Source organism: Podarcis erhardii, assembly GCF_964252035.2.
Source record: "Podarcis erhardii genome assembly, chromosome: 1".
NCBI classification, from domain to species: Eukaryota; Metazoa; Chordata; class Lepidosauria; order Squamata; family Lacertidae; genus Podarcis; species Podarcis erhardii.
The window spans coordinates 108,744,259-108,766,485 of NC_138497.1; the positions used below are offsets into that span (position 1 = coordinate 108,744,259).

Consider the following 22,227-nt stretch of genomic DNA (forward strand, 5'->3'; position numbering starts at 1 on the left):
AGGCTTATTGATACCATATATTCCAAAAAATTGCTGGGTCTGGAATGGAAGGACACTGAAGAGACAAATGCTCTTTGTTTCATTTATGGCAGCTGGTCGTTTATGTTAGTTACATTATGTAGCATTTCTTCCTTGAGAATAATATATTACAGTTTGAGAAAGTTACTATTCATTTCAATAAAGCCTACGTAAATTCACCTGAGAAAGAAGTAATATTTTTTCTTAGCCCCCCCCCCATTTTTTTCAATTATAAAGTTCAGCTGCTTGTTTCCACCCACTGTTAAAAAACACACATACAAAGTTTATATTTTGATCTTTTTTATTCAAAAGTTTTCAAAAGAAACAAAACAGAAAAAAACTAATGATCTAATCAAATTTACAGTTCAAAAATGTCTTTTGGCATTTAACAACAAGTCCTAGGAAACAAAATGACAGAGTATCTTGAACCGGACAAATAAGTTACCACTGGCAAGTTTGTGGCACTAGTAAAACAAAAATAAAAAATTAACTCTCTTGATCATATAGATATCTCTATGAAAATCTTTTTTTTTCAATCTGTACAAAAGGTCTTTCTTCATAAATTATTTTTTTTATAATTTAATGGCTGTCTACTATGTGATGTTTAAGTAACTGATTATTTCTTTATGTACAGAGGTTACATTTTGCAAATCTTACCCAGATAATGAGTATGGCACTTAGTTCAGACTTTTCTAGCAGCATCTATTCCCTCCTTCTAACCCTAATGCTTAGCTAATTGAAATAAAACATCAAGTAGCAAATATCTGCCTGCCCCCACATCTGGAAATACACCAGCTATAGGGAATGAGTTGCAAGAAGTCTGAACTTCGACAAAGCAGTCAATTCCAGGGAGCATAGAACCAATAATACCACAACTTTTTAAACTTTTTTTTTAAAAAAACACACAAAAGAACAAAAAGAAAAAGAAACAAACACATTTCTTATGACTATGTAATTTACTAGAATCTACACTTCTCAGAGCAGCATTGACTTTTGAAACTATGAAATGTCACTGACATCTGTACTTGAATACTCACATAAAATTTAAAAACTAAAAAAAAAAAAAAAGTGAAAAGAAAGAATTGCTTAGGCCTAGCTCCTGAGCTAGGATGATTTGGTCTGTGGTAACAGGGAGGGCCAGCAACCTGTCCCATTACAAAAGGAAATAAGCCTTGAGGTAGATAACTGATCATACACAGCTGACCAGACAAGTACACAGTTTTGGAAGACAACTTAATTTACCGTTTGATTTAATACACATGCGATCATAATAAAATGAGCTTTAATAGCAGTGAGTTTTATCATCTAATATGTAAAAAGTACAAATAACAGTGTATTTGTTAAATCAGGAATTTCATAGTTTCAAAATTGTATTTTCTTCTTCTTCTTCTTTACACTTAACACTTGTAGTGATGATGTAAAGTGTGGCACTGCTTGGATCCAAGTCTTCCTTCATGCTTTTTGTTTGTTTGTTTGTGTCCATACATCAATTAAAAATTATAAAACCTAAATGCAAATGTACAAAAAAAGGCACATTCTTCTAACCGCAAACTGGTCCGGCAACAAAATTAAAAGAGTACAGAAGACATAACTGCTGAGACAAAATCAGAATTATTGGTTACTGGCTCTTTGTTCTTTGGTAAAGTTACCTTTAAAAAGTGCCAAGTCTTTATTTACCTAATATAGAGAGCTAGTACCCAATCTAGTATGTTTTCTACTTACATCTCAGCTTATGTTTTTAAAAAAGTCTTTTAGCTTTTGCCTTTGCTGTAAAAGCAAACGCTTCTATTTGCTATTTTCTCTGCACAGCATCATTCTAAAGCACTATTCATTACTAGAAAGGAAGGACAGAAACATTCTGTGGATTCCCCATCCCCAAAACTCCCCCACCCTAAAACTAGAACATCAATTATCTTCTGGAAAAAGGCAAAAAGATTTTTTTTTTTTTACATTGCATCATACAGCAGAGTTCCTAACTAGCAGAGGAAAACTAATTGGCATAAGGCCTTACAAACAATTTATCCTATTAAAATTTCCCCAGTCAGAAAATGTGTTTCACACAAAACATTTCCCTACCCCCCAATCTTGCATTTCACAACCTTACATTATTATGTGAGGGGAAACAAAATCATTAAAAACACCTACTACACATTTTTAAAAAGCCAAATTTTTCAGCAATTTTAATCGACTACCTGTTAAAAGCCCTATCCTGCTGTTTTACAAGGCATAATAGACCAGCTCATTTGGTCAAAAGCATTCTACACCATTAGTTTGGACTACGTACTGAAACAGCTACAGCATTAAAAGAGTTAAGGCAAATTGGAATTGATAGAAAAAGGATAAGACACTTCACACTACCTTAAAAGAAAAAGAGAGAGAGAGAGAAAGCTATGAAAATAGACCCTACAACTGCAACACTGCACTATAGCGACACTCACACGGCAAGCACAGAACATCGGCATGGATGTTTTTACTAGTTTAAACTTCAAAAAACAAAAACGAAATCTTAATACGGTAAAACAAAAACAAAAACAAACCAAGAGACTGATTCTGTCATGCACATGAACATGTCTCCATTGCAATCTGTGCATGGACAGATCCCCCCCCATTTATTTAATTATTTACCTTTATTTTATTTTATTTTATTTTTTTGCGTCGTTAATACTTGATAAAAAATTTCTTACTAAAATAAACCTGTTCAAGGGGGGAGGGGGAGGGAAACAGCTACTAGGATGAATTTAAGGATTTTTTTTCTTTTTCTTTATGCACCTTATAGAACTTATAGCAAAAATAGTTTCAGTTGATTTCATTATAAATAACGTTTTCAAGAACCTGTGCAAAACTGTCAATAATTTCTAAAGCACAATTGATCAGTAAAATCCATGATTGTTTCAGCCTTTGCATCCTTCTCCAGGCGAAGTCAACAACACATTTCTGAAAGGGATAGAAAAAGAAAAAGTAGAATTCAGTTATACTCTTCTGATTCATAGTATTTATAGCCTGTGTGACCTGACTATGCAAGTCTAGAAATAGAAAAAAGCAGATAACTACATATTCTTTGTGCCTGTGTATGTAAAGGCAGATTTCTGCATGTGGTTACTTTTGCCAAAGGGTTTGTACTTCTGGTTCCTGGGACTGCATTAAGCATATAGAATGGAGAAGCTATACTGATCTGAGCATAGAGGAAGGAGACATCCTTTTCCACATCAATATCATCCACTTAATTTATAAACTCCACTTCACCCTAAGATTTCAGGGTGCCTTACAACAATTTAAAACACATCACAAGCTTTTAAAAACAACTTACAATCACAAATGCAGGCTGGATCCTTCAAATAGGCCTCATGTGCAGGGCAGAGGATGTTGTTGTGGGGCAGATTCATGACCAAGTTACAATAAGATAAGGTTTTCAAAAAGACTCAAGTTCCTCAGGGTCAACACTCAAATGTATTGAAGATACACTGAATATTGATGTTAGTTCAGATTGCAGTTGAGAGATAACTAAGTGACACTGGGCATTAGGATCATGCCCACCATTAGGATCATGCCCATCATCACCACGCCAGTTGCAGTGGTACCCATCCATTTCCAGGTCCAATTCAAAGAACTGATTTTGACCTTTAAAAGTCCTTTGTGACTTAGGATGAGGATACTTGAAGGGCCACTTGCTTCCATATGTGCGGGCCTGTAGCTACAGATGAGATGCTCTGCAGGTTCTCTTGCCTTGTGAGGCAAGGTCAGCAGCCTTCTCTGTGGTGGTGCTCTCTGGCCTCCCTAGAGAGATCTGCCTGGCACCTACTTTGTTGTCCTCCTATTCACAGGCGCAGACTTTCCTATAGGATTGTGCTTCTCTTTGCCACTAACTCGTTAAAATATTGCTGCCATCTTCAATTAGCAATGAAGTATCTCATGTATGAAGCAATGAATCCGCCCAGAGTGGCTGGGACAATCCAGTCAGATGGGTAGGGTACAAGTAAAAAAATTATTATTTGAATAACAAATGTATGATATTTAGGTGGTGCCTTTATCTTAAAAGCTTATTGTAAAAAATGATTTAATGTATATGGGGATGGGTCAATGGTCCAATGAAAATTATAGATCCAGTAGCTCAGTGCACTAAACAATTCGCTGCAACAACCATAATCAGAGAACTTGGTAAATCACATTATCTGGAGTTGTTAAGTCACTTTTATAATACGTTTGAGAAACTGATAGTTCATACAAGCCAACTTTGGTAAGTCACAGATATTCTGAAGATGTTCAATGTACCAAGTGTACGGCATCTATGGAACATGCATGCAGCTTCTCAATTTGTTGCATTATTAAGTGAACATCAAAAAGGCTCCAGAAAATGGTTGGAAGTGTCTGAATATACTACATGAAGAGTATTTTCCCTCCAATTAATTTTTTCAAAGAAACATGAAAGCAACTTTACCTCACAATTACTTGTTTTGCTGATAAGTATATGGCGAATGATCATTGGACGTCTCTACTGTAACTTGCTGTTGACCACTGGCTTCCTGTAAGAAAAGAAATTATAAGTAGGAGACACACAGCATCTAATTATTAGCTGTGATATTACAAAGGGTAAATTTGTCTTGAGGTTTATCATTGACTGCCTGTGCATCTTCCATAGTTTATATCCCTTCCTGAAGAGCACTCGGGGGGGTGGGGTGGCAGATACAGGATTCGTACCAATGACATCTTTTGCTTATTGCAGCACTGATGTCATTTCAGCAAGTTACATTTATTGAAACATTATGTACGATGTAAATGATGGATTTTAACTAAAAGACTCTCCCATTAATTAAAAAGAAAAACTACCTCAACTGGAACAGCTGCTGTCTGAACATGTGTGTACTGGGGTATGTAGGCTCCTTGCATAGCTGTTGTGGCAGGCATGTACTGCAAAGGAAAAAGAGATTAATGTATTCAGCTAAATGAAACTAATACACACAACAGATGGTTCGACCCAAAACAAATGTGAAAGGATGGGAGATAAGCCACTAGTAAAGGTAAAGGGACCCTTGACCATTAGGTCCAGTCGTGACTGACTCTGGGGTTGCGGCGCTCATCTTGCTTTATTGGCCGAGAGAGCCGGCATAGAGCTTCCGGGTCATATGGCCAGCATGACTAAACCACTTCTGGCGAACCAGCGCAGCACACGGAAACGCCGTTTACCTTCCCGCCAGAGCAGTACCTATTTATCTACTTGCACTTTGACGTGCTTTTGAACTGCTAGGTTGTAAGGAGCAGGGACTGAGCAACGGGAGCTCACCCCGTCATGGGGATTCGAACCGCTGACCTTCTGATCGGCAAGTCCTAGGTTCTGTGGTTTAACCCACAGCACCACCCACGTCCCTAAGCCACTAGGTAGTGTTCCACAAATGCTTTCAAAAGTGTGGTCTAATAAACAGGTTGCACAACACTTCCTTTACATGAGGTTGCACAGAAAAGACCATCTTTGAATTTCACCTTTCTTTTGCAGCATTCCAGCAACATAATGCAGCCCTTCAATGATGCATGCCCTCCACATGCATTAGCGTGTCTTTGGATACCACCCAAATAATTCAAAACACATAGAAAGCCCAACAGCATTGGTTTTTGTTTTTGCTTTAGGATGTAAGAAGAAAAGGAATTGGGTCTTCTCAAAATTGCTGCTAAGAGTGATATTTCTAAAGACACTGGCAATACATCTTCCTTTAGGACAGAGGGTCCATTTGGCAATGCCAATTCTTATCTCCAGCCTAGGGACAAGGAGATGACAGGATGATTTATGCTGTGATCCAAAAACATACATCCACAGTAGTGTTATCAGCATTGACAGTTCAGATCACACATTTTGGTGGAGAACCTCGTCCAAGCCCCACATCCCCTCTTTTCTGATTGATAAAGGAAGATCGGTAAGATTCAGCCTTACACTGCTCAAAGCTGTCAATAGTAGCCAAGTTTTACTTCTTTAATATTAAAAGTAAAATTTCCCCAAGTGACTAAGATGCATTCAGTGGCGTAGCGTGGGGGGTGCAGGGGGGGCCGGCCGCACCGGGCGCAACATCTGGGGTTAGGGCAAATCCACGGGTTAGGGGGCGCAAATCCACAGGTTAGGGGGCGCAAATTACTTGCCTTGCCCCGGGTGCTGACAACCCACGCTACGCCACTGGATGCATTGCAATAGAAAATGGATTTATAATGCACATGCAATTACTGGTCAGTGAAAACAAAATGTGACAGATGGAATACTCTAAATGTCTTTCCTACGAGCAGAATATATAGTAAATGTCAGTTTTTTCTGGGTGTTATTATTATTATTAGAATTGCCACGTACTGTTCCAGTACTGCCCAATGAAAGGTGACTCATCTGCTGTGTCAGTGGACTTATCATTGATGCAGGCTGCAGTGACATGGTGTGGTCCATGGAAGGAGTTAATACAGTACCCTGTAAGAGTGGGGGGAAATTGTTTCAGATTAAAGCAGTAAAGTTGTACACAGCTTCTGTTGGTTTACATTTTACTGACACATGTTCAATTTTTCTTTTGTAAAGGTGCATGCAATGGAAACACTTCATTGATAGCAAAACATGGTTATGTGACAAATATAGTAATAGTAAGATCCATCTATGGGTCAGAAAAGACTTGAGGGTATACATGAAATCCTGCACCTATGAGTCACTCTAGTTTGTGTTTTTCGCCAAGAACCCATGTGATTTGTAGCAGAAAAAATTCTACTCTGAACTGCAGCTCCCTTATGAAACTACAGTTCATTCATGGGATAACGTCTTACAGTGATGTCAGTCTAACCCTCTCAATGCCTAGAGATTCTAGTTATCAGGGGTTCCCCTACTGAAATGAATGTGAAAAAACAAAACTAGCAAAGCTAATTGGGATCCAATCTATCATCAGGAACTTCATTATCCTATATAAAATTCCATGTTTTGCAGTTGCATCTCATTGGGATTCCCCCCCCTCCCCGCAGTCCTTGAAATATTCTCACTTCCCTGCTTGTTTATATCTCAAGACAAACACTTGTTATAAAGCATTGCATGGGTCTGTTGGGCCAGAGAACAAAATTTTATCCTAGGGGATTAATTCTGCTCCAAGTTGGCTTTATCTTAACACTCTCATGATGCAAACAAACAACACTGGTTTTTATTTATTTATAACATTCTTCCAGGGGAAAATAACACTATTAGGGTACTGAAATACATTGAACCCCTTCCAGTGATTTTATTAGGTGCCTAATATTTCCCTTAGGTATTTTTGTTGTTTCTTCCCACCCACTACCCCCGATTATGAACCTACTATTTCACCAACCCTCACCTCCATTTTCCTTCCTCCAGGATTTCCTGATATCCCATAAAAGAATTTGAGTTCAGTTTGAGGGGTTCAACATACTCCAAAAGGTTTTGCGTTAAGACTATGTGTTTGGAATGCAATGCTAACAAAGTTTTCTTTTATATTAAACTGGAGAAATTTTGGAATCAGCTATTAAAGTTATTCCCAGCTAGGACTTTAAAGGAGATTAATGTTATACTGGGCACTGTACAGAAGAATATGGGCTCTGCCCAGTTTCACCGAAGCAGATATCTGACTGCACAAGCTGCTTTGCCTAATTACCAGCAAATTCTCCTGACACATTCCAAGTATTCAGTGTGGCTCCTCTGACACTCAGGAGCGGTTTGCAGGTGGTTGATGTGTTGAGTGTGTTCTGCAGTAGGTAAGGAGCAGGAAAGCCTGTCCCCTACTTTTGTAATGCTGGATTCAGCCTACTACGTTCCAAGTATGGGCATGGATTTTAACTGGTATTGAGAAAATCAGTTGCAGTCACACCTCTGTCGGCATATTACCTTGTGAAAAATTCAGCAGACAGTGACAGACTGCAGGCAACCCAAAACATGCATGGTGATTTGTTATCCATGGCTTAAACTTGCTTTTCTTTAAGTACCCAACTTAAAGTACCCCCCAACCACCTTAATCTGGAGCAGCTCTCCAAGAGTAAGGGAATGAAGAACTATGACCTCCATGTCCTTCCTGCCTATGTGCTTTCCTGAAGAATCTGGCTGGCCAGTGTGAGAAGCAAGGTGCTGAACTAGATGGACCTTTGGTCTAATCTGGCAGGACTCTTTATGTTCTGCCTATAGGATTTTTTTCTGACCAAGTCATTTGAGAACTGCGGACTGTACTGGGGTAAGGAATTAAAACACAAGCACTGTGTTCCACAAATATGGGGGGGGGGTATCACTGCCCCATAGGTTGCAAGGTTCTTTAAATTAAATTCAGTGTCAAAAATGTGCACATAGAAAAAGTCAAACTCTAACCTTTAGAGACCACAGACAGGGAGCTTTTGTGTGCCAGAACTATACATCTTTCGGGGGCTTACATGATGCAGCATAATAGCCCAGCAGTCTCAGTGCCTTATCTTTAACTGCTTTGCTTTCGATTTTCATATTGTTTATTATTTTGGAACATTTGTTAAGTGCTATCATTGCACTTGTGAGAAACGAATCCAGCTATTCTAATTATCCTAATAGGAAGTATCAAGAGAATCTAAGTGTCCAAGACAATTGCATTTGCTTTCATATGTAGAAAAGGCATAATCAAAGATGATTCGGATTTTGATAGCTGTACGGAGATCAACACCAATACTTCGTCTATGCTAGATTCTAAAGTGCTATTGTTTGCAAGCCGTGACACTGCATACATTAACACAAGAAACCTTTATGTGTATTGTCATTGCTGTATGAATACGGTTCTCTTTTGCATCTGCCATGCAGTAGTACAATGTAGGAGATTAAGAGGCATGTATAGTCTGTGTGATATTTGTATGTTAATGGAGCTTTGTTCCTTCCCTGCTCTCTACAGGTGCATGCATATGCTTCTTCAACAAGAAACTCTTAATTACCTTGGCTCTTTTACCTGGGGAAGGGCTGTAACTTACTAGTAGAGCAATTGCTTTACATGCAAGAAGTCCAAGGTTGGATCTCCAGGTAGGACTGGGAGAGACCCTGACCTGGAGAGCCATTGCTAGTCAGTGTAGACAATACTAGAAGGACCAAGCAGTTTTTTTGTTTACATTAACCTCTTCCTTACCTCTGTCTTTTAATCAAAATTTGACTTCTAACTTCCATGAGCCCCAACCAACACAGCCAATGGTCAGAAATGATGGAAGTTGTCATCCACAATATCTGCAGAGCCACGGGTTCCTGGCCCCCATTGCACAGCTTTCCCTCCCCCCCTCTACTACTCCCAGTTATTACTTCATTCCATTGGATGTTGCCAGAATCAATTCAATAGCCACCCATCAAGATTCTACTGTTCACGCTAGGAAGAATTGGCATAAGGCTAGGCTATCTATTATTGGGCTGCAGAAAGCCATACCAGTTGGATATTATTTAGTGTGGGCATTAAGAAATAGAGCCCACCAGAGAAAGAAATAACTAATGAAAATGAGGAACAAATAAGAATATTGATCCTAAGCTGACATAGGCGAAAGTATGCAAACTTACAGGATGCTGCATTATATATGGTTGAGGCTGCATCCATGAAGGGCTCTGTAGATAATGAAAAGGTTTTGTTTTGTTAAGAAAACAATCTTCACAACTTTAATGTATATATTACACACATTTCAAAGCATCATGCTTTCATCTTAACTCATTGTTGTGGCCTTCATTGCTGCCTACAAGAATCACAATAACCCTTTTTGAAGCACAAGAATGAAAAAAGCCTGAATTAAATCACAGCCTTCTCCTTTCTCTTTTAAAACTTATTAAGTGCACCCCCCTCAAAAAAATTATTATTTACAGACAATTTCAACAGAAGCTCTGAGGATCTGAGATGGTGGTAGTATGGCACAGAGAGTAAAGAGAGAAATCTCCAGTTCCTCAAGTTCACTCTTAGTAAGAACTGGAATGAAAAGTATGATCAGTTCAATATTCACTTTTACTCAGCATGCAGCAAGCCGAACACTGACAATCCTATTCCAACATCACAAAGACAGCCAGAGTACAGGATGTGATCTTCTCTGTGTGCTTTTCTCAGAGAGCATGGAGAGGGAGTGGTTCCGCTAAGTGGTAACATCTGTTTCCTCTCTCTCCAACTGACTGAGATTTGCATTATCAGAGATGGCTTGAGCCCTGGTAGAATGCCCAACTGCGATGGCAGGTTAACTGCAGAAGATTCTCATAAATATGCTCAGCAGCCATTCTGCTTTTATTTTTGAAGGGAGGGGGAAATCTTCTGTAAAAGTAACAGCTAGTTGTGAAAGTAGAGATTCAAGAAACTAGGGGAAATTGTTCCTTAGGTCTGATAAGGAACAGCTGGAAATTGGGAGGCGGGGTAATGGAGAAGAAGCTATTCCACAACATACAACTACAGCCCTAGATCCTTCTTTGTTTGGATAACTAAACAAGAGTGCTTAAATGCTGCTTTCCTTTTCCAATAAGTACTGATTAGAATTAGAACAACATACTGAGTTGGCAGTTTGGTAGGTTTAGAGACTGACTGGAAAACAAGTGTAAGTAACATTTGCCTTTTTTAAAAAAATCAAACTGAGGACCTGAAGTAAGAGGAGAGTTGTGATGCATCCTTCTACCACTCCCTCCTGTACCTAGCTCTGGGGAGGTTAGTGGAGAAGTGGAGAGGCAGAGGGATGGAGGCTCTGTTCTTTGATCTCACCCATCACTTTTCACTGCATGCTCTCTTGAGCCCTCCTTTTCGGTTGCTTTTGGGAACTTGCAGGCAGGAGGATTCTGGGGAAGTGGCTAACATACCCAAATGAGATGTGGCGCAGATGTCCCCAGAGTCCCTTCTCTGTATGGAAGCTCCAGTGAGGGCAGGGGGGTTTACTGTTCTCCTTGTGACCAGCCCAGCATTCAGCCTATCCTAACCCTGAGGAGAGCCGCAGGATCTTGTGTTGGCTGAACAAAGCTCTCTTCCCTGAAACCAGAACAGTTTCCTCTTCTAATGGGCCAAGTGTTAACACACACAACTTTGACCTTTGCTACCAGAGATATTTCCTGGAAGCATGAGGGGAAGTGTGCATGTACAACCTTCACCCACAGCAGTTCAACCCCACTTCCCAAACCATGCCTCTTTCCCATGCTCAGTGTCTTTAGAAAGAGAAAGAAAGAGACTCACAAAGGGACTCAAGAGAGGTTGAGAGTAAATGGAGTAGCAGGATTCCCCTTACCACTTCCCACCCATTTCTCCTAATCTGGTGGCCTATAAATCCTGGAGAGGCTGGTAAAGTGTCCTGAGAACACATGGGATGTAGGGTCAGACCTCCACAGAAACCGCCTGTGAAGAGTTTGGGGCTAGAAGGGGAGCTTGCTCATCACCCTCATCGACTCTGAGCCACTGTAGCAACTTGTCTTGGCACCAGGGAATGAACACAAGCTCTCTCTCCCTCTTCATTGCCAAATCCTCTATGTTTGGGTTACTGAGCTGAGTCAAAGGAAAGCAAACAGCAGGACATTTGCTTCCTTGCAACCATCCATCTCTCCCCATTGAGACTGGCTGAGATCTTTCGCTTTAGCTCTTCAGAGTGTCCCTGCACATCCAGGCAGTGTGTATTTAAAACTGCTGACCTGAACCAGGTTTTGGGGGGAGTTTACTGTGCACTTGCAGGATATGTTTGAAAGTGGTAAGCAAGCTCTCTTTCACAGAAGCTTGTCTTGCCATTACTCATCTCCTCACTGAAAAAAACACAATGACATCTGCCTTAGCAGTAAAATTAAGCAGTCAAGCTTCTATTTCATCATACTCCACACACTGATTTCTGTTCTACAGGAAACCAAGAATACTTCAAAAGCAAGTTTCTTGTGTTTCCCTTTCTGTCTCCGGCTGTTTTATACATAGAATGACAAAAATGGTAAGGTATTGCATTCCACAAAGCCTTCATGTGAGCTCTACACAAATTCCTACCAAGTATTTTAATAGCTTATCCTTCCATCTTGAAATACAGACCTGGTATGCAGAAACTGGAGAAGCAATATATGGTGTGATAGACGTCTGAGTGATCATTCTGTTTGTTGCAATACTGTATGGCGAATGATAAAATCTAAAAGCACAAACACCTTTATTAATACCTTTAAAAGGGTACCATGGAATAACTTATATTTATTGTCTGATTGTACATACCCATTTTGTAAAGCAGCTGTAGTTGGATCATACGTAAGTGTCATTCCAGCCTTTAGGGAAGGGATAAAACATATACTCAATGAAAAGATTGGCTACCACTCCAAACCAAAACATTAGCACTAGCCCATCTGTCTGAAATAGTCAAAGTTGCCAGTACTGCCTTATGTTTTGTGAAATTTTGTTGGCACAAGTGATACGCAGTAAGTAACCTGTTTTGGATCTCCCTTATGCATTAAAAGATTATGGACCCAATCCAGAAGCTTCTTGCAAGGACATGGAGCTTCTGAATACACAAGGGCTTCCTCATTCCCTACAACACCAGGACAGTTTTGCTTCTATTACGTTGCAATGGCCGCTCTGCAATTATACACCAAAGTACCGTTGGACCCATGTGTGTATCCACTGTATATTTTTTATTATTTTTATGTGCACCACTAAGAAACTTTTGTAATTAAGCGGCTTATAAATACCTTAAATAAAGAAAGTACCATCTCTTTTGAGAATCTGTTGGTAAGAGCTGCCTTGATGAAAACTCAAAAAGGCCCAGCTTACATGCATGTGAAACAGTGTGCAGGAACACAGCTGAGATGTTAAATTATGTGCAGTAAGTTCTAGAGCAGTGGTTGTCAACCTGTGGGTCCCCAGATGTTGTTGGACTACAACTCCCATCACCCCCGAGCTCTAGCCTTGCTAGGTAGGGGTGATGGGAGTTGTAGTTCAACAACATCTGGGGACCCACAGGTTGAGAAAGGCTGTTCTAGAGTGATGTACTAGCAGTGGGGCAGTATTTGCAGCCATTTTATTGGGACGCCCAACTGGCTCCAGTGTTATTTGCCTTCAGACACCTGGTTAAAAGCTGGCTTTAAAAATAAAGACTATTGGGTCAGTGAATCTTGCTTTTCTAAAGCAGATGATTTTCTGCTTCCCTGGATTTCCCCTGATTAATTATATCATGCTGATTTGGTTATAGATAGTTGACTATTTCTCTACTGACTTTGCTAGTGTTTTTATTGAGTTTGTTTGTGAGCTACTATGTATTATTTAAGAAAAGTCAGCCTTAAACACACACGCAGCAAAAGAAAATACATTCATATAACATATTTACAATGGGTTGCATTCATATAATTACAATGGGTTGTACTCAACATAGGAGTAAGGAGATAGAAATGTGTGTGTTCATGGAATAATCTCCCCTCCCTTCCTATAGTGCACTGTTCTGGTAGTTTTCCAGTCCCTCAAGAACAGATTCAGGGAGGGTGTGTAGGGGGAGAAGTACTGCTGGCGGGAATTCCCATTGCACTCATGGGAACCCTAGCACTGGTTTCCGCTAACACAATAAGTTGGTTGAATATGGCCCAATATTTTAAACAGTGCATTTAAATATGTCAAGTAACGAAGCGGAATGAAGGATTGTAATATTCCATTGAACAATGCAGGAGGACAACAAGGCATCACATCTCTTTGTGACTATTATTTTTTTAATGCACATCCATAGACACACACACACACACACACACACACACACTAACTAAAGGTTGAGAGGAGGACTTACAAGTCTCACCTCGCCTTCTCGGTGCCACGCTCTTCCATTCTGTATATATTTGTTCTGATTCTGTCTCTTTTTTTGTCCTCCATCTGCAAACTTGCACAACAAAGGTTCTGCAGGAGCTAAAACAACAACAAAACAAACCATTTAGGAATAGTCTACATAATAACCTTTGTGATATCAAAATAAAGTGCATTTCAAAAGTTGTCACTTGTGAAAAGATGTTACATAGTAGGTTTTCCCCAAATTATTTTGCTTGGAAGCCATAACATTCAGATACATGCTTAGTGCCCAGTGTGTTCATGCATTCCCAAACATCCTGATTGCAAAGATTTGCTATGTTTTAGTAGATACAAGCACTTCAACACACCTACATGTGACATTTCTTCATTATTTCAACAAAGGGCCATAGCTGAAAAAGGATGGATACATAGAGCTGCTGCATTAATTGATGTAATTTGGAAAGCCTGATTTCTTTAGGAGCTCCACAGATGCATCAGAGCACAATGAGCTCTAGACTGAAGGAAGGGTCTGCAGTGTGGAATCTGTTTTAATGTTATGATCAAAAAAATAATCTGACAAATGCTTTACACTAGGGGTCAGCAAACTTTTTCAGCAGGGGGCTGGTCTACTGTCCCTTGGACCTTGTGGGGGGCTGGACTATATTTTGAAAAAATTAATAATGAATGAATTCCTATGCACACTGGGAAGAATGGGGTGGGGGAAGGGCAGGTGTAATAAAATAAAATAGTGTGCATTAAAGCAGGGTGGGGAAGGCTCCTCAACAGACAAGCTCACCCACTACCATGCTGCTCATCCTCCTGCCACCCCCCCAAAACATACACACACACAGTCCCACAATCGCCCCACAGAGAAAAGGGAAGCAAGTTCAATATGCAGAGAACAGCTGAGGTGAAGGAGAGATGGCGGCTCTGGGGAAGCAGCACCAGGGGGATGGAGCTGGAAGAAGAGGCAAGGGGGGCAAGTAGTCCTCCCCCCCCCAGCCCTAGCCACCTTCCCGGTTTGCCACCTGCCTCATTTGCTGAAGGGTTGGCAGCGGTGGCATGAAACAGGCTTCCTCCCTGCCTAGAGAAAGAGCTGCCACCGCCACCGCTTTTCGTGAGGTGGGTAGGCAGAGTGAGCTCATCCACTCTGGTCTCTGGCCCACAGGAGTACTAGGGCGGTGGCGGCGATGGCGATGGGAGGAAGATTATTATTATTACTACTACTATTTCCCCAATGGCCTGACTTAGAGGGAGAACAAGAGGGGAAAGGCTAGTGGGAAAGCAGAGAGAAAGAGAGGAAAGAGGATTTTTGTCCTTCCACCATCTAACTCCCCACGCGCACTCAGCTTCTGGGGGCACAAAACAATACAAATACTAATAACAATATTAATGATATCGGGGTAAGTAAGCAAGCAAAAGCCACTGAGGTAAACCAAGCACGGCGTTTGAGTGCCAGAGCCACTGCTTGGCCTCTTCCTCCTCCTGCGATCGCCGAGAGTCTCGGCTTTGCGGCGGGTGGTGGGTTCTTAAATGGCCAGGTGGGCCTGATCTGGCCCAGAGACGTAGTTTGCCAACCCCTGGTTTACAGAGAATTCTTCCCTCATTGTAAGTTTCTGGTTACAGATGTGCTATATACGAAGTCACACCTACGTGCTCTGTCACTTCATTGCTAGCAGCTAGTCCAACTCAACTTCATCCAAAAATACTGTATCTGAGACAAAAGTAGTTTTCTTTGCCTCTGGTATTAAGTCTACTTTGGCTTATTCACTCATGCACTTAAGTGATTGAGGTGCATGTGTGCAATGGCCCTAATGAAACCAATGGGGTTTACTTCCAAACAAACAGCTTTAGGGCTGAGGTCAGTCACTTAAATGACTTAAACGACATTTAAACCTGTGTGGGAAGACCTAGGATTGGCACAAAATGGCCATCAAAAAAAGGTACATGTTTATTGTGCTACTTATGCAACACATGAAAGAAACTAGTTAGATACAGGTATTCACTGAACATTATTTACGTAGGTGCTCTGGTTGGATTACTTATATAAAATTTTAAATGAGGACACTATAAATTGCTCTCAGGACACACAATATATGTTCTGGCATGCTTCCAAAGCCAGCAGAATCTTGGAAGGCTAACTCTGAGCTCTGCATTCAAAAGAAAAAGTGGCAAGTTATGAGCAGAAGCCACTTGAATTCATTTCTATGGTTTCCATGTCTGGTCCTTTCGTTAAATGAAAACACCCTTTGAGTGTTTCAACAGCATCTCTTTACTTACGTATTGTTCCAGTACCACAGATTTCTACAGAAAAGGGTTCTCTGAGAGAGTAAATTACTTTTGACAACCATGCAACTAATGGTTAAGGGCATAGATACAAAGATGCTGCAAAAGGGTTGAGTGCTTTTTTAACTCTTTCCAGTTTGAGTGCTTTTTTAACTCTTTCCACTGCGCAAGCCAGAAAGGTGACTTTCAGCGTTTTCTGTCTTGTTCTATACAAGTATCATATTGCATGATGAGCTAGCAGGTGGCTTTTACTTAATCTGATAACATATGCAGGTAACCCATGCAAGTATTATTCCTATTTTACAGACATGAAACCCAGGCTGAAGAATTGAGTTTATTAAGCAAGCTGGTAAAATGCAATAACCCAGTTTCCAAGCTCCAAGTCAAGCGCTCATGTCCTTCATTATAGTTCTTGTTCTGTTTTTGAAGTTTAACACAGGACAATTTCAGGAGTGGCAATGCTTGTCTCAGTCATACCCCATTACCTAAATGCACCACCTGCATCTGGCTGAAATAAGAGTCCTTCTCTCTTTTTCCTTGTTATCCCTAATCACTGAGTGGAAATGCTGTTGTAGTCATGGCTTCTCACACTTTTTGCTAATAATTTCGTTCCTCACAAATCTACAGTTAGGTAATATCCTAGACAGACAAAGATGCCTACAGAAATGTGCTGCTTCACGAAATATACAACCCATGTTAGAATTGTGTATGTCAGAAGGATTAAAAACAAAACTCAGATCATGGATGGGTGGCACAGAATCGAACAATCAGCTTGAATGTTCCAAGGTGTTGTGACAATTCCCCTCCTGCTGTGGTTTTGACAGCATTGTGAGTTGCACTTAAAATGGTAACTCACATTCTTATGTGCTGTTTGAATCAGCAATGTACACTTGGGCTTTCAAACAAATATTTGATGATGTTTCCCACTAAATGTGCCTGAGTAAAATTAGCAGTCACAGGATAAGAGGACAAGCCCTTTATGGATTGACTTTTCTCACAGTGGAAGGAATTTCCCCACAAGGACCTGTATTAGGAGCAGTTCCTTCACACTTGTTCATAAATGATCCACATAAGAAGTGAGGCAGACAAGTCTGCATATGACAGAGAATTATTCAGGGTGGTTAAAACCAGAAAGAGATTGCAAAAAAAGGGATTGCAAGCGGTTCCAAAAGTGAATGTCTAAACTGAGTGAATGGGCATTAAAATGGCAAATGCGATTCAAGATAGGTAAGTGCAAGAAGGTGAGCACTGAAGCAAAAAATTTACTAACCCCACATTGATGGGGGTATGGGATGGTGGTGAATGATCAGGACAGGGATGAGGTTGTTATTATTTATTATATTTGTTAATCACATTTCTAACATTGATTGTGATGAATTAATTGTTCAATGAAAATGTCAAACCAGTGTTGCAATTATGAAAAATGCTAATTCTATGTTAGGGATCATTTGAAAGGCATCGAAAAATAAAATTTGCCACTATTGTAATGCCTTTATTCAAATCTATGGTATAACTTCACCTGAAATACGGTGTACAATTTGGATCAGAAAGGATACTGTAGAGCTGGAAAAAGTGCAGAAAACGGAAAACCAAAATGGCTGCAACTGGGCTAGTCCCACTATGAGGAAAAGTTACAATATCTTTTTTGGAAGAGGCAGGGGAGTGAGTAAAGTGGGAAATGATACAGGCATTTAAAAAATCATGTACGCTATGGAGAAATCAGGTACGAGCTACGTTTTTCTCCCACTCATACAGTATTAGGCCCCTGAGTCATCTAATGAAGATGACTGTTGGGATATTCAAGATGGAAAAAATGAAGCGCTTCTTCACACAGCACACAGTTAAAACTTATGGAATTTGCTACCATGAGCTAATGAAGGATAATGCAATGGCTGCTAGTCAAGTTGGAGGGAAAAGATTGAGGCAAAAATATCCTAGCTCCACATATACATGGATGATGTCTGATCTGGTGGTGAGTGATGACTGATGGGGGAAGAATTGCAGGAGAGAGCTGTTGGGCTCCAATGCTTGCAGACTTCCCTTAGGCATCTGGTTGGCCTCTGAAAGAAACAGGATGTAATCCAAAACATCCGGAGAGCATCAGGTAGTGGAAGGCTGCTTTAATGTTACCTTGTTGCTACCACAGGCTGTGCCTGAAACTATGGCAGGAAGTGTAATCTTCAGAGTCGATCTGTTTGTGCGCTCTGAAGTTTTAACATAGTGTTTCCACATACAAATTTACAAAGAAAACCCTACTAAAACTAAGTATGAGTGTATTTTTTTACCAGCTGGTCTAGTCTCCTTGAGTCTGTTTGCACAAGAATTTCCTGACCTGCTTCACACTATCCAGGAGGCCCGACCTCCTTTCTTATAAAACTATTTAGCTATTCCATTTTCAGTTCCAAACTCTCGTTATTTTAGCTAAGCTGCACTATGACAGCATGCTTTTCTTAAACAGATGTTCCTCCTCCTCCCACACCTATTCCATTGCCATCTTCTGGATTCTCCGTCCATTACGACATTTCCCCCATCCAACTGAAATTTGCCAATTTACCCTAGTTTCTGTGAAACTTGGCGTTGCAAACATTCTCATGCTGCAGATTATTCCTTGCCCTTTACCTGGGAAGAGCTTTGCTAATGGTGCGTCTCCTGAACTTGGGAGTGAAGCAATGCCTGCCTCTCTCACAAAGCCAAGAAACAAAGTGAAGGTCAAATGAGACAGATGGCTGAAGACACACATAGGACTCCCGTAACATAACAAGGTCAGCTGAAGGCACATGTAATTATGAGGAAAGGAATGTGGTGTAGTGGAAAATGGCTTTGACAACCTGCTCTGAGAAGATGCTCATGCTGGGTAGCATACATTATGTGGTGGTCAGGGGAGATCCCGTAGGCCTCCATGTGGGATCACCTGCAAGAGCTACGTCAACCACAAATAACCAACCACTCAAAATTATGCTGCAAATTCTATAACATCTGGGAAAGTGCTATAGTTCAGTGGTAGAGCATTTGCTTTGCCTGCAGGGAAGTCCCAGGTTCAATCCTCGGTACCTTCAGTGCTTTGAAGCATTAGCCATGTCCCTCCGAATGGTGATACTAACCTCAACCCAGATTTGTCACTAAGTTTGCTGCTATTTGTATAGCTCCACCCTAATGGCCTCTAAAGGCAGCAGAGTCTGTTAAAGGTTAGTTCCTGTAACATGAGAACTGAGAGTTTCTTAGTAATGGTAGGAGTATGGCACAGCAAAGGTTAATTTACCTTGTCCCATCAAACTGTGTATAGTGGTACCTCGGGTTAAGTACTTAATTCGTTCCGGAGGTCCGTTCTTAACCTGAAACTGTTCTTAACCTGAAGCACCACTTTAGCTAATGGGGCCTCCCGCTGCCGCCACGCTGCCGGAGCACAATTTCTGTTCTCATCCTGAAGCAAAGTTCTTAACCTGAAGCACTATTTCTGGGTTAGTGGAGTCTGTAACCTGAAGCGTATGTGACCTGAAGCATATGTAACCTGAGGTACCACTGTCTGCTGGTCAGAGTCAGGCTGCTCAAAAGTGGCTGGTTGCTAAGTCAGCCCAGTTACCTAAACAACAGGTGTTTGCAGTAACATGGGAAAAGGAAGTATATTATCTTTCTCTTTTTTTGCACTGGGGGCATCCTGGGAAATTCTACATTGAAACCCCATTTTGAAGAATGTGTGGCTACCACCCACATCAGAGGGGAGGGGGAGAGGGAGAGAGAACCAAAGCATGGGATATATAGTCTGAAGGTACATGAGGTCACGACCTTGCTGAAGTTCAGCCGGTCTGAGGATGGCCATTGCCTGGATGAACAATCACCAGGGAATCACATGTATGAAGCCTTGGGCTCCATGATGAAACAAAGACAGGATATAAATGTAAGAAAAATTAATAAATATGAATACCCTACCTTTGATTTCTTTCTTCACCTGAATTCTGCCGTGCATGCTACTATGTCTATTCTTTCTTATAGGATACCATTTTACTATCCCCCAGAAAGTCAAAGAAAAGCACTATTTATTGTATAGTAAATTTCCTCTCTCACTCTGTTATTGTCTTCTGTCTTTCTGGTCATATTAATTTAGTCCTATCAAGCAATAATCTGCTACTCCCTGGCAGAGGCTGATAGTAAAAGGGTGTCAACTCTTGGCTTCAAAAGAGCCCATAGTAAGAAGTGCAATCAATTATCATGAGCTGACAGCTTTCCATCATAAGATGGGTTGGGAGTCTCACAGCAGCAAATGAATAAATTAAGCTGCATTAGGAGAACACCTCATGGACCTTTTTTGTTTCCTTGCTAATTTTTTTGCACTAGAAAGGCGCAAGTTAATTTAGACAGGAAGAGGGGGATCTAAAATTATCATCTTCATTTGGTATTTGGGTATCAGGTTTTCTCATCGAGGTTCATTCACCTTCAGCGCTATTGAACAAGCTTGCAAAGCCACAGGAAAAAGGGGACTAATTAAAAATAGAAGCCTTATTTGTTCCTCTCCCTGCACACCTTATCTAGAACTATTTACAGCTGTTGGGAGGACCTGTGCCCGAAGCTTCAGAGCAATCCTTGTAAAGCAGCAGAATGCTACAATACTCAGAGTAGCAATGGCCTATATTCAGGGTCTTCAGTGTCCAGACTCACATGGTTTTCCAGAAAATGGCATAATGCTTGACTACAAACACAGTAGTTGGATCACTGGAGTCAACAGCACCCTTAATCTCTCTGCCCATACTCAGGACTGGGGCTGTGTAATACAAATTCAGAGAGCTACCTTCCCTTGTCAGAGTTACAGTATTCTAAGTGCTTCTCCTATTATATGCAAACCTCTATAATGTAAAGAAAATGTGGCTGTGATTACAGAAATACTACCAACTATGCTCACTTGCTCAGTTCACAAGTTGCATGTGCCCTCATGAATGCATTCTGGGAATGATGATTTGGATGTTCAAGTAAAGGTGTGTGAATTCGTATTGGGTCTACAAGCCCACTAGCCCACAGGGGAAGGACTCAAGGGAAAGGTAAGAAAGAAGAAATGCTTCTGCATTCCTGAAATTTCTTCCTCGGCCCCCCAAGGGCCTGAACAGTACAGAGTGTCCTTCTTCAGTGCTCGAGACAGTATGTAACAGGGTTATTGTAGTGCTGTTCACACTCCTTTTAGAGGTGGTGTTATGCAGGTGCCACTTGCATAATCTAGTTACAGGAATCATTAGATTGTAACATTTTCAGAAGAATACTTAGACCTACCTGAAACTCCTGGGGGTGTTTTAATAAATTTCCCATTAAAATGAGCAATTACTGCTTCACATTTTTCTGTCGATTCCATCCTGTGTAAAAGACAAAAAAAATAGATAACCGTGTAATATTGATTTGCACATGTTTTGCTTTCTTATTAGGTCACAATGACAAAGCCTCCAGCCCAGTCCTGTCGTAATGACAAAACAAGGCTTGGGCAGTATGTGGATAAACATGACTTGTGCACTCCCTTCATCCCTTTGTGCACTGTGATGTCTTTTCTCATGGTTTGCTGGCCATTATTTGTCAGCACATGCAAAGTGGGCCAACTGCAATTTTCTGACAAAAAGGGAGGCAGTGAATCTTAGTAGATGAACCCAAGATAAATCCTGTAGTGCCAAACCAGGGGAAGAGGCCATAGTTCAGTGGTATAACGCATGCTTTGAATGTAGTGTGTTCCTGGTTCACTTCCCAGAATTTATGGCTGGAAAATCTCCTTGAGAGATGCTATTGGTCAATATTGAGATGGATGGACCAGTGATCTGACTCATTATAAAGAAGCTTCCTAAGGTTTGGAATTATGTCTGTGTCCATATCTGTCTATCTCACTGTCTCTCCCCGGCTCCTTCTACAAGCTCTATGCAGTGCTTGCACATTTTTGTGTGTGTGTGAGAAGGATGCTTTAACTGTGTGTTTTGAAAAAATAAATTTGGGGTAAGATTTATGCTTCCCCCCAATCATCGTTCCACTATTAAAGACTGAAAGTAAACATTCAAATTGCAGTGTTTTTCTCATTGCACATTGGAACTATCTAAAAAGGAAAGTCAACTTGTCTTGGGTATGAACACAGTTTTCCTTATTTAGTTTAACAGGTTTCTTGTGTGTAATTACTAATCGAATTCAACTTTGTATATTACCTTTGTATGGATATGGCAATACTGGGTAATTATTTCTGAGTACTCATTGTGTAAGAACACTTAAAATAACTAAGCCAATT

At 40.6% G+C, this 22,227-nt stretch overlaps 1 protein-coding gene across 4 annotated transcripts in view; it reads right to left on the reverse strand.

Moving 5' to 3' along the window:
• Positions 1-301: 301 nt before the first annotated feature.
• The window catches only part of RBMS1 (RNA binding motif single stranded interacting protein 1), a 126,068-nt gene continuing 104,142 nt past the window's right edge, over positions 302-22,227 (reverse strand). For 2 of the 4 annotated variants that reach the window (XM_081872734.1, XM_081872732.1), the window contains exons 6-14: positions 21,243-21,322; positions 13,714-13,820; positions 12,153-12,202; positions 11,979-12,072; positions 9,521-9,565; positions 6,344-6,454; positions 4,843-4,923; positions 4,454-4,538; positions 302-2,952 (exon numbers count right to left, since the gene is read on the reverse strand). In XM_081872734.1, coding sequence (XP_081728860.1) covers positions 4,461-4,538; positions 4,843-4,923; positions 6,344-6,454; positions 9,521-9,565; positions 11,979-12,072; positions 12,153-12,202; positions 13,714-13,820; positions 21,243-21,322 — 646 coding nt within the window. In that variant the 3' untranslated portion in view covers positions 302-2,952; positions 4,454-4,460. Of the gene's footprint in view, positions 2,953-4,453; positions 4,539-4,842; positions 4,924-6,343; positions 6,455-9,520; positions 9,566-11,978; positions 12,073-12,152; positions 12,203-13,704; positions 13,821-21,242; positions 21,323-22,227 lie in introns of all 4 variants that reach the window. The other 2 variants (XM_081872733.1, XM_081872731.1) reach the window with 1 other exon arrangement.